At 42.0% G+C, this 12549-nt stretch overlaps 1 protein-coding gene across 5 annotated transcripts in view; it reads right to left on the bottom strand.

Annotated features, from left to right (window-relative positions):
* Positions 1-12549, bottom strand: part of CSNK1G3 (casein kinase 1 gamma 3) — a 160582-nt gene that overhangs the window by 23308 nt on the left and 124725 nt on the right. For all 5 annotated transcript variants that reach the window (XM_073556828.1, XM_073556758.1, XM_073556697.1 and 2 more), the window contains exons 7-10: positions 7723-7808; positions 6635-6719; positions 3840-3988; positions 1689-1784 (exon numbers count right to left, since the gene is read on the bottom strand). In XM_073556828.1, the coding sequence (XP_073412929.1) occupies positions 1689-1784; positions 3840-3988; positions 6635-6719; positions 7723-7808 (416 nt within the window). The remainder of the gene's footprint in view (positions 1-1688; positions 1785-3839; positions 3989-6634; positions 6720-7722; positions 7809-12549) is intronic.

The raw sequence follows: 12549 nt of genomic DNA, 5'->3' as shown, positions 1-12549 counted from the left end.
ATGGTCTTATAACTTTTACCTTTAACATGTTTGTCTATAATTTTCTTTCTAATCTCCTTTGACATCTCTTTCCTTTGCTTCCTCTGGTCCATGTTGAGTGTGATACACATCATGTCACCAAACAGCAACAGTGAGTATCTGTGGCCCTCTAAACAGGCCACTCACTGATTCCAAGATTGCAGAAACCTTCATGCTAATTAGTGGTCACACATTGATTTAAAATGTCCCTTTTGTCACATCATTTTCAGGGGTACCATCATTTCTGTCTAGGCCTGTTTCATGAGTTTTATTTTTTTAAAATTCTGTGGAAACATGGGTGAAAAGCAATGTCTGACTTTCATTTGTTCATTTTCATACATTTTTGATTTATTATTACTTTTGTCTGATACAAGCCATTTGTCACCATTGTGGGTTTTCTGTCATTAAATGAGGGGTACCAACAATTTTGATCAGGTGTGTAGCCATCAAAACGCTGTTCCAAGAACTGCAGTTCCTGGGAACCTGTCTGGAGAAAAGGTCATCACAGGTTATTTACTGCCCTAGGGCATGAGGATCTTCAACCCTGCACTAGTGTAATATTGCATCGAAATTACAAACGGTAAAAGATGTGGCTTTTTCCCTTTCCCTGGGGCAGCAAAGCAACCCCAAAACATCAGGGAACCTCCACCATGTTTGACTGTAGGGACCGTGTTCTTTTCTTTGAATACCTCTTTTTTTCTCCTGTAAACTCTATGTTGATGCCTTTGCCCAAAAAGCTCTTCTTTTGTCTCATCTGACCAGAGAACATTCTTCCAAAACGTTTTAGGCTTTTTCAGGTAAGTTTTTCCAGCCTGGCTTTTTTATGTCTCGGGGTAAGAAGTGGGGTCTTCCTGGGTCTCCTACCATACAGTCCCTTTTCATTCAGACGCCGACAGATAGTACGGGTTGACACTGTTGTACCCTCGGACTGCAGGGCAGCTTGAACTTGTTTGGATGTTAGTCGAGGGTCTTTAGCCAACATCTGCACAATCTTGCGTTGAAGTCTCGTCAATTTTTCTTTTCCATCCACATCAAGGGAGGTTAGCCACAGTGCCATGGGCTTTAAACTTCTTGATGACACTGCGCACGGTAGACACAGGAACATTCTGGTTTTTGGAGATGGACTTGTAGCCTTGAGATTGCTCATGCTTCCTCAAAATTTGGTTTCTCAAGTCCTCAGACAGTTCTTTGGTCTTCTTTCTTTTCTCCATGCTCAATGTGGTACACACAAGGACACAGGACAGAGGTTGAGTCAACTTTAATCCATGTCAACTGGCTGCAAGTGTGATTTAGTTATTGCCAACACCTGTTAGGTGCCACAGGTAAGTTACAGGTGCTGTTAATTACACAAATTAGAGAAGCATCACATGATTTTACGAACAGTGCCTAGGAGATGCCAAAGATGTATGGTACATAAGAGGCCAGGCGCACATACAGTCCATCTGCACGGATACACATTCTCAGAAGAGAAAAACTTATCACCCAATATTAGGCCGACATAAAATAAAGTAATGTGTTAGCTGGTGATATAAAAAACGAGTGCTTACAGTAAGGTTATTTGAATTATCATACAACTTAGATTTATTAATTACAAATTATGTATTTGCCAAAACAAAAAATGAAAATTAAACCTCGTGAATGAGTGGTTAAGGAGGTTTCCCTACATTTACCTGGTTTTTGGCTTGCTGCATCTTATCTCTGTGTTGATGTGCTTCTCTGTTTGATGAAAGTGCTGGATCGGCATGAATGGAGCCAACTGGTGTGGGCTAAAGTCAATGAAAAGTATAGAAAGAATGAGAATTATTCTAAGAAGCTGAAGACCTACTGATGAAAGCAACGTGGAATCTGAAGTGACTACAAAACAAGGAATCGCTGTCTGCAGGATACATTCTGCTCTGAATTACACCGACTCTAGTCTCCCTTATTGAATGTGGCCCCATCCTTTAGAAAGCTCTCTGTATTCCTCATGGAAGAGGCCAATTTAAATTCCTTTTGCCCAAAAAGCATCACCTAGATGTCTCCTTACCAAGTGTGGCAATCTCCAGGCGAAACATGATCCCCCTAGAACTCCAGGGATATCCTCCTCACTTAACTACTGTAGTGTACAGAACTTTGAATGACAGCAGTCAAGTGTGCTTGGTGCCACTGTATTCAGAGTCTAAAGGACTGACAGACAAACTCTAGTACGGTGCTTTACTGAATCCATCAGCAGTCAGACATTAATTAGAGCAGCACCACTCAAGTTTGATGGCCACCCTTTCAACGTCCTCCCACCTCCAGTCATGCAGCTCAGGATCCAAAACCTAGGGACAAGTGGGGGTCCTGCCCTCCGGATAGGTAGTAAGTGGTCATTATGATAAAACCACTAAAGACATGATTAGACTTAGGCTGTGTGCCCACGTTGCTTTTTTTTTTTTTTTTTTTTTTTTTTTTTTTTTTTTAAGCGTTTCTGAAGCGTTTTTCGGGGTCAAACCGCTTCAAAAACGCTTAAAATAAGCATCCCATTAATTTTAATGCATTTTGGCCTTTTTGTGCCAATTGATGCGTTTTTTTTTCCGCATAGGAAACGCTTAGCGGCTAAAAACGCAGCATGCACATTTTCTGCTTCAGTCCGCGTTTTTAGCTGTTTCATATGAGTCCAGAAGACGCGCGGAAAAAAACGCATCAAAAACACGTGGCTTTTAAGCAAAAATGTGCAACGCATGGAAAAAAAAAAAGCGCGTTTTCTGGGAAGAAGTCCGGTTTTATATCAGTTTTAAAACGCTAACGTGGGCACATGGCCTTAAAGGTAACTTGTCACCCCCCAGGGCGTTTTAAAGTAAAAGAGCCACCTTCAGCAGCACTAAGACTGCATTCTGTGAAGGTGGCTCTTCTGTTTCTGATCCCTAGTAACACTGAAATATTGACTTTTATAACTTGCTCCCCATACCTGTATTGAAAACAGAAGGGCACAACAACAGACACCCATCAAAACACAAAAACAGAAGGGTGCAACAACAGAGACACCCATGAAGCACAAAAACAGAAGGGCGCAACAACAGAGACACCCATAAAGCACAAAAAAGAAGGGCGCAACAACAGAGACACCCATCAAGCACAAAAACAGAGGGGCGCAACAACAGACACCCATCAAGCACAAAAACAGAAGGCACAACAACAGTGACACCCATGAAGCACAAAAACAGAAGGGGGCAACAAAAGACACCCATCAAGCACAAAAACTGAAGGGCACAACAACAGAGACACCCATCAAACACAAAAACAGAAGGCACAACAACAGTGACACCCATGAAGTACAAAAACAGAAGTGGGCAACAACAGTGACACCCATCAAGCACAAAAACAGAAGGGCGCAACAACAGACACCCATGAAACACAAAAACAGAAGGGCGCAACAACAGACATCCATGAAGCACAAAAACTGAAGGGCGCAACAACAGACACCCATGAAGCACAAAAACTGAAGGGCGCAACAACAGAGACACCCATCAAACACAAAAACAGAAGGGTGCAACAACAGACATCCATGAAGCACAAAAACAGAAGGTAGCAACAACAGACACCCATCAAGCACAATAATTTTGATATGTCACCAGTAAGTTTGTATATAAATCCTGACCTATTCAGAGAGATCAGTGACCAGAAAAATCCTGTAAGCCCATCTGTATTACAGGAGACCACAACCATCACGTACAGTCCACATATGTTGTCAATAAGCAGATCAAGAATCAAGATCCGTGATGTGACCTACACTATACTGAATTGTACATACCATACAATAATATATACCGGTATATATTGATTATCATCTCAGAACTTACCAGTTGCTTACCAATCCAGTCATACTCATAATCAAACATATATCCCTTTCGATCGAACAAGTCTGTAAATAATTTCCGTAAGTAGTCATAGTCCGGTTTCTCAAAAAAATCTAGTCGTCTTACGTAGCGCAAGTATGTGGCCATCTCTTCTGCAAATAAGTGGAAAAAGAAACACTGTAACTGGTAATAACTATATAAGCAAGACGTCGTACACTGTTACAGGGAACAGATCAGAAAGTTACCTATTCTTTACAACAGGTTCTTTTCAAATCACAATACTAGAGTATCGCTGTACCCAAAATAAAAGCAAAGTGAGCAAATATGCTGGAGTAAGCAAATAGTAATAGGGCACTTAGTTAACATAGGTTTGAGCAAAAAATTACTACTAAACTTTAATTACTGCAGGGTGCTTGGTCATTTTGTATTTATCTTAGGTTCTGCTTGTTAAATGGCCACAGTATGAATGTTCACCTATGTGTTGCACTTCTATAAAACATATGCTCTGGCTCATTATTTTAGGGTTTGGTTCAGTTTTTTTTTTTTACTCATTTTGCATTTATGGTATCTTGGGGTTCTGCTTGTTAAATGGCTACAGTATGCATTGCGCTTCTACTAAAATATTGAGGTGCAGAGCAAAAAAAATCGCGGTCTCATGAGTCACAGGCTGGATTTCATGGAAGTAAGCCGTCAAGACAAGTGTACAGGGGTCGTCAGCAGACTGAATAGCAGGCAAGTTGATGGGCACTTTCAACAGTGCCACTGGCAGGGAGTGACAACGGCATTTAATGTTCACACGTTGCGGGTTATTTCTGCTTTTTTCAATGTAAATTTTCAGCTGCGTTTTACAGTACTGGCAAAGTCTAGAAGATTTCAAAAATCTCATGCGCACAGCTTGGGGTTTTTTTTTTGTCCTTAGCATTTTGTGCAATACCTTGTTTTTTTTGCAAAATGTAACATGTCGCTTCTTTCAGTATGTAACTTCTTCCAGTGTTTCACCCATTGAAAGCAATTTGAGGCACAAAAAAAAAAAAAAAACTGGGCAAAAACACAGATTTCAGTTTTTGCTGCATTTTTGAGGCCAAAGCCTGATGAAGTAGAGTCAGATTTTTTCCTCTATGCACTAAACTTTATCAGCATGCACAAGAGACAAAATGTACCCTGAAAACATGCAAAAACGCAGCAAAACCTGCTTTTTTGAAGCAAGTTTCTCACTGCCAAGACAGAAGGTTTTGCCTGTGGAAAAAAAACCGCATCAAAAATGCAACGTGTGAACATAGCTGACAACAACAGTGGGTGAAGCAGAGCTCCGTTACAGAATATCAGAGCCATCATCTGCCGGGAAAGTTGTGGGCTCAGGAGCTGAATAAGGGGACCAAGCATATGACATAGCAGTACACTGGAGGTGGGGAATGGAGCACTGGCTCATAAAACACGTCGGGCCCCTGTAATAACCATTTTTAACTATTGCTACCGGAGCACAGGTTTTGCAGTCTGATGTGATCAGTAGAAGAGAATTATTTTTTTCCAGAACTAATCAGGTCAATTTACTTATCTTTTTTTACTTTATAGGATAATCTGCCAAGTATTCCTATATGAGGAACGCCTATGGGCAACATGTGTCATGTAGTCTGCTGAGCCTTCCTTTACAGAGATCGGAGCCTACGTGCAGCACATGTCACTATATAGAAGCATATGTTATCTATTTCCACAGGCATGTTTTGGAAATAAGTATAAAGTGACAGGAACAGATCCAAATGTAACATGCAGGAGATGAGATATCACCGATGACAATAGCTTAATTCGAACGTAACAGAAAAGCTGAGAAAAAAGACCGACCCACAGCGCAGCAGAAATGATTTACTGCTTTTGCTAAAAGGTCTGTCACAATGAAAACAGAAAGAATTTTAAAATGTTGCTTCCTATAGTTTGTGAGTTGGACTGTAGCCTTTCCATTGCTGACTGCAGAATGAGTTAACTGAGAATCCATCAGTCAGCACCCTAGGACTAAAACCACTATCTTTCTCTGAGTGCCTCTCAGCTGATTGAGGACCATAGCCACCTCAAAGGTGAATGTGCGCTGAAACAAAGCCTGCATAAGGAAATAGGTGCAACATTTTTAATGAATTCGAATTGCAAAAATGATTTATTTACTTTTTAAACACCAATTATACATGCATTTAAGTATTTATAAAGATGCCTCCAATAAGTCAGGAAAAATCTAAACAAACTCTCTGAAAGATAGAGTATAAAATAGAGGGGCTCATTGAAATCTGGTAAACTTTTTAGGAAGTGGGGGAGGGGGAACGGTGCATTAAAATGGAATTTATGACTATATCAAATATACCCAACTATCTATCCATCATTGGGATCCACTCCTGGTTTTACTGCTAAAAGTGCCCTTTGTGAATAAGCTGTTATGCATGACGCTTCATCCGGTCTCAGAAGAGAACCCGAGTAACATCTCCTTCACACAAATCTTTCCGATCTCCCGAGCCGTCTTCTGGATGGCAGAAATGCGCATCCACGGCGGAGCATTAGCAAATCTACTGTCATTTAGTCTAATTTAGAAGACAATAACAGCAGACTGTAAGAGGCGCTCCGTGCAGGAGGAGGCAAGTTTCATCAAATCTTCTGCCTGCTCAGAGAAGCCCCAATTTACATACAGATGAGGGAGGCAGCTTCATAAAAACTAAAATAGCATTTCAAGGAGCGCGGAGTGGTTATTGAGAGCAGGTACTGATCATTCATCAGCCCGCTCCGCACGGAAATGAGGCCACTCGGCAGCAGTTAGTTACCTGGGAAATTCTCGCACAGCACTTCAATCGGAGTCGCTCGCTTTGTATCGCCAATTTTCTGATACCTTTCTTTTAACGTGTCTGCCTACAATAAAGAAAAAAGACAAAGAATGAACGGATTTGGTAAACTGGAAACTATAAGAAAAATTGAACAACTCAAAAGAACCATTAATGCCGCCATTAAGAGTAATATTCCTTCCGCTTCTGACATTTGTAGTCATATTACTAGGATAGAAACCTAGAGAAGCTTTCCATACCACGAGGTCACTACATTGTGCTGGAGCAGAGCCAAGCTCCTATACCCTCCCAGCTTCATTAAGGGTCTGCATCTTCCCCTAAAACATCACCATATTTGTCTAGTGGATGTGCTTGATATATAGCTGCTGCTCAGTGTCACTGATTGGAAGCAGAACGATCCAGCAAATGGCTTCAGTGGGATTTTTTTTTCTTGTATTGTTAGCGGCACATGAATGATGCCCACCATCTTCTAGAGTACCTCATTTAGCAGCAGCTTTGTATTCTACATATGAGTGTGACATTTATAAAGGACCATCCAATCAGTAAGATAAAGCTGGGAGAAAGCGCTTTAAAAAAAAGGATGTCCACTACTTTTACACTGATGGCCTGTCCTTATGATAGGTCATCAATATCTGATCGCCCAGGGTCCGACTCCCAGCACCCCCCACCAATCAGCAGCTATCTGTGACCAGAAGTACTCACCTGCCGAGGTGGTGGCCAGAGCTTGGTACTGTACATCCACCTCCTATACAAAGCAGTAGCAGGCAGATGTGTAGTACCCTGCAGCGGCCACTACAAGTAGATGGAGCCACTCTGCAAGTGAGTACTCCCGGCTGACGCCACCGATAACAGTTGATTGATGAGAGTGCCGGATGTCAGACCATTGGTGACCTATGCTTAGGTCATGCAATCAGTGTAAAAGTAATGGATAACCTATTTGTGGATGCTGGATTCTCTGATCCTTGACCCTTTTTTTCAATATTTGAAAAAAGGTGTTAATGGAATGGCATTTCATGTCCTTTCTGGGAATTGTACTACTGAGGTCTGCCCCATAGTGAACCGTTTGTTACCTTAAGTCCTTGCCAAGGCAGGCTTCCTCGTAGAAAATACATAAACATATGTCCTAAAGCTTCTAAGTCATCTCTTCTACTTTGCTCTAAAAAGAAAGAAAAAAAAAAAAAGAGTATGTTACCCACAGGAACAAACAATACAATCCCAGCAGACAATATAAGCTCAGAAGAAAACCAGATACCAAGCTATTTCTCACGGTAAAGCCCCAATGTACACTCTCGATGGTTTACCCAGCAGCTATCTCACCCGACTGCCCTGTGATCTCCATGGGAGAGCCACTGTCAGACATCATTGGCGGTGGCTTCTCTCGCAGACCAATTTCGGAAAAATGACCCTCTAATAGTCATTGAGCAGGTATGGGCGACATATCATGGTAGCTCAGTGGTTACTATTGCAGCGCTGGGTTCTTGGGGCCAACGTCTAGTAAGGATGCCATTTGTATGACATCCCTCCGGGTGCTCTCGTTTCCTCCCACATACATAAAAGCCAAATTTAATCTTCAATGTAGCACCAAACCGATGAGCAATGCCAGCCTTTGTCCATCGCTGCGGAATATAAACTATGGCATGAATGCCCTCTGTCACTAGACCACAATCAGCACGGACGCTTGGCATTCTTCAGTGGGTGACAAAACAATAGCATTTCTGTGCAAGGGGGGGGGGGGGACAGAAATTTCAAGTATTAACGCTTCTGAACAGGCGAAGAGAAATGCCTTGGGCTATTTTTATCACCCTGCTCACGGCCATGGTATCCAGAGACACAGGAGATGGCGTTTTCATGGCCAAGTAATGCTACGCGGGTCACCTGAAATGTCCTGTTTACACTACACACTTCACGGAGTCAAATTCCCCAAACTAGTGAGCCATTCAGATTCTCCGCCAGCAGGTGGCAGCAATACACTACTCCCAATCCAGAATATGGTCAAAACTGGCTTTTCTTCTCTTTCTGCAAGTTCCTATACTCTGTAAAGCGACCGGTGTCACTAAGAACCTGCGTAATGGCTGCAGCTTAGCATTTCCAAGCATGCCGAGCAATCCATTAATGAAGCTGGAAATCCTGAACAGAGGTAATCATAGAAACCGGAAAAGAGACCAGACAGATCAATGCCATCTTCCCCGCTCGCAAACTGGAGATCTACTTAAGTTGTACACATTTATTTTTATGTCCGGCCCGGAAATTCTTTAATTTCTTTATTGACTTCCAGCGCCAGGATCGCTGCCAACAGTAGGAGATGCCAGAGCCTATTCCAGGTTGTGTAACTTCGGGCCTGGCATACATTTCATACAGATGACCTGCAAATATTCCCAAGTAACTTGTAGCCCAAAGAAGAGTCACATATTAGGCTACAGCCACTCTATAAGTATTTGGTCACTATTTTACCTCAGTATTTTCAAGCCAAAACCAGGAGTGGGAACAATCAGAGGAAAAGTATAAGGCCACGTTCACACGGTCAGTATTTTACCTCAGTATTCATAAGCCAAAACAAGGAGTGCAACAGTCAGACAAAGAGTATAAGGCCACGTTCACACGGTCAGTATTTTACCTCAGTATTCATAAGCCAAAACCAGGAGTGCAACAACTGGAGAAAAAGTATAAGGTCACGTTCACACGGTGAGTATTTTACCTCAGTATTCATAAGCCAAAACCAGGAGTGCAACAATTGGAGAAAAAGTATAAGGTCACGTTCACACAGTCAGTATTTTACCTCAGTATTCATAAGCCAAAACCAGGAGTGCAACAGTCAGACAAAGAGTATAAGGCCACGTTCACACAGTCAGTATTTTACCTCAGTATTCATAAGCCAAAACCAGGAGTGCAACAGTCAGACAAAGAGTATAAGGCCACGTTCACACGGTCAGTATTTTACCTCAGTATTCATAAGCCAAAACAAGGAGTGCAACAGTCAGACAAAGAGTATAAGGCCACGTTCACACAGTCAGTATTTTACCTCAGAATTCATAAGCCAAAACCAGGAGTGGAACAGTCAGACAAAGAGTATAAGGCCACGTTCACACGGTCAGTATTTTACCTCAGTATTCATAAGCCAAAACAAGGAGTGCAACAGTCAGACAAAGAGTATAAGGCCACGTTCACACGGTCAGTATTTTACCTCAGTATTCATAAGCCAAAACCAGGAGTGCAACAACTGGAGAAAAAGTATAAGGTCACGTTCACACAGTCAGTATTTTACCTCAGTATTCATAAGCCAAAACCAGGAGTGCAACAGTCAAAGAGTATAAGGCCACGTTCACACGGTCAGTATTTTACCTCAGTATTCATAAGTCAAAACCAGGAGTGCAACAGTCAGACAAAGAGTATAAGGCCATGTTCACACGGTCAGTATTTTACCTCAGTATTCATAAGCCAAAACCAGAAGTGCAACAATCAGAGGAAAAAGTATAAGGTCACGTTCACACGGTGAGTATTTTACCTCAGTATTCATAAGCCAAAACCAGGAGTGCAACAATTGGAGAAAAAGTATAAGGTCACGTTCACACAGTCAGTATTTTACCTCAGTATTCATAAGCCAAAACCAGGAGTGCAACAGTCAGACAAAGAGTATAAGGCCACGTTCACACAGTCAGTATTTTACCTCAGTATTCATAAGCCAAAACCAGGAGTGCAACAGTCAGACAAAGAGTATAAGGCCACGTTCACACGGTCAGTATTTTACCTCAGTATTCATAAGCCAAAACAAGGAGTGCAACAGTCAGACAAAGAGTATAAGGCCACGTTCACACAGTCAGTATTTTACCTCAGAATTCATAAGCCAAAACCAGGAGTGGAACAGTCAGACAAAGAGTATAAGGCCACGTTCACACGGTCAGTATTTTACCTCAGTATTCATAAGCCAAAACAAGGAGTGCAACAGTCAGACAAAGAGTATAAGGCCACGTTCACACGGTCAGTATTTTACCTCAGTATTCATAAGCCAAAACCAGGAGTGCAACAACTGGAGAAAAAGTATAAGGTCACGTTCACACAGTCAGTATTTTACCTCAGTATTCATAAGCCAAAACCAGGAGTGCAACAGTCAAAGAGTATAAGGCCACGTTCACACGGTCAGTATTTTACCTCAGTATTCATAAGTCAAAACCAGGAGTGCAACAGTCAGACAAAGAGTATAAGGCCATGTTCACACGGTCAGTATTTTACCTCAGTATTCATAAGCCAAAACCAGAAGTGCAACAATCAGAGGAAAAAGTATAAGGTCACGTTCACACGGTCAGTATTTTACCTCAGTATTCATAAGCCAAAACCAGGAGTGCAACAATTGGAGAAAAAGTATAAGGTCACGTTCACACGGTGAGTATTTTACCTCAGTATTCATAAGCCAAAACCAGGAGTGCAACAATTGGAGAAAAAGTATAAGGTCACGTTCACACAGTCAGTATTTTACCTCAGTATTCATAAGCCAAAACCAGGAGTGCAACAGTCAGACAAAGAGTATAAGGCCACGTTCACACAGTCAGTATTTTACCTCAGTATTCATAAGCCAAAACCAGGAGTGCAACAATCAGAGGAAAAAGTATAAGGTCACGTTCACACGGTCAGTATTTTACCTCAGTAATCATAAGCCAAAACCAGGAGTGCAACAATTGGAGAAAAAGTATAAGGTCACGTTCACACGGTGAGTATTTTACCTCAGTATTCATAAGCCAAAACCAGGAGTGCAACAGTCAGACAAAGAGTATAAGGTCACGTTCACACGGTCAGTATTTTACCTCAGTATTCATAAGCCAAAACCAGGAGTGCAACAGTCAGACAGAGTATAAGGCCACGTTCACACGGTCAGTATTTTACCTCAGTATTCATAAGCCAAAACCAGGAGTGCAACAGTCAGACAAAGAGTATAAGGCCACGTTCACACAGTCAGTATTTTACCTCAGTATTCATAAGCCAAAACCAGGAGTGCAACAGTCAGACAAAGAGTATAAGGCCACGTTCACACGGTCAGTATTTTACCTCAGTATTCATAAGCCAAAAGCAGGAGTGCAACAGTCAGACAAAGAGTATAAGGCCACATTCACACCATCAGTATTTGGGCAGTATTTTTTCCTCAGAATTTGCAAGCCAAAACCAGGTGAGGAACAATCAGAGGAAAAGTAAAGTATAATAGAAATAAGTGCACCAATTCTGCATGTTTGACCCACTCCAGGTTTTGGCTTACAAATACTGATGTGAAATACTGACTAAATACTGAGAGTGTGGCTGTAGCCTTAGAGGAAAATCCTGAAGGATCGTCCGACAATCTGCAGGTTTTACAGGATTTTGGGAGCGTGGGGTTGGGCGTTTTGTATATTTCTCTAAACATGTGACGCTATGCTGATCTTAGTGCGCTCACTGTTCTAGTGAGCCAAGCACTCGTCCATTAGCTCATTATGGAAGAGCAGCCATCGAGTTAAAGGTGAATTGTCAGACACCTGTTAGACAGGTGGACTCACATTTGTCTCCATTCCAGGTTTTTTTCTGCTATTAGGAAGCACTGCCGGGGTCTCCAGGTTCTGCCCCCTCAGCAGGAGTGTGATATTAAGATTTTTATGGGAATGGGCTTTTCACATGCGCTCCCGTTACAGACAGGCCCACAGCTAAAACTATAAGAAAGGTCAGGTAATGAGTCCACTGCGGAGCACCCAAAGTCCTATGGGTCCGTTCACACGAATGGTTTTCGAGACCGCATGGTGTGCGGGGAAAACGTACCGTGCACGGAACAAGTAGTAAAGGAAGGTTCAAATGGAGTGAGAAGCTGCAGAGTTTAGACTCAGATTGCCTATTTTAAGTGAATAAAGTGAGGGGCACATTTGACATCCATTTTGCCGCTCATC

The sequence above is a fragment of the Dendrobates tinctorius genome, unplaced genomic scaffold (assembly GCF_039654945.1).
Source record: "Dendrobates tinctorius isolate UK_male_01 unplaced genomic scaffold, ASM3965494v1 ptg000003l, whole genome shotgun sequence".
Lineage (NCBI taxonomy): Eukaryota > Metazoa > Chordata > Amphibia > Anura > Dendrobatidae > Dendrobates > Dendrobates tinctorius.
The sequence above is the reverse complement of the archived record's forward strand: the minus strand, read 5'-3'. Positions and strand labels throughout refer to the sequence as shown.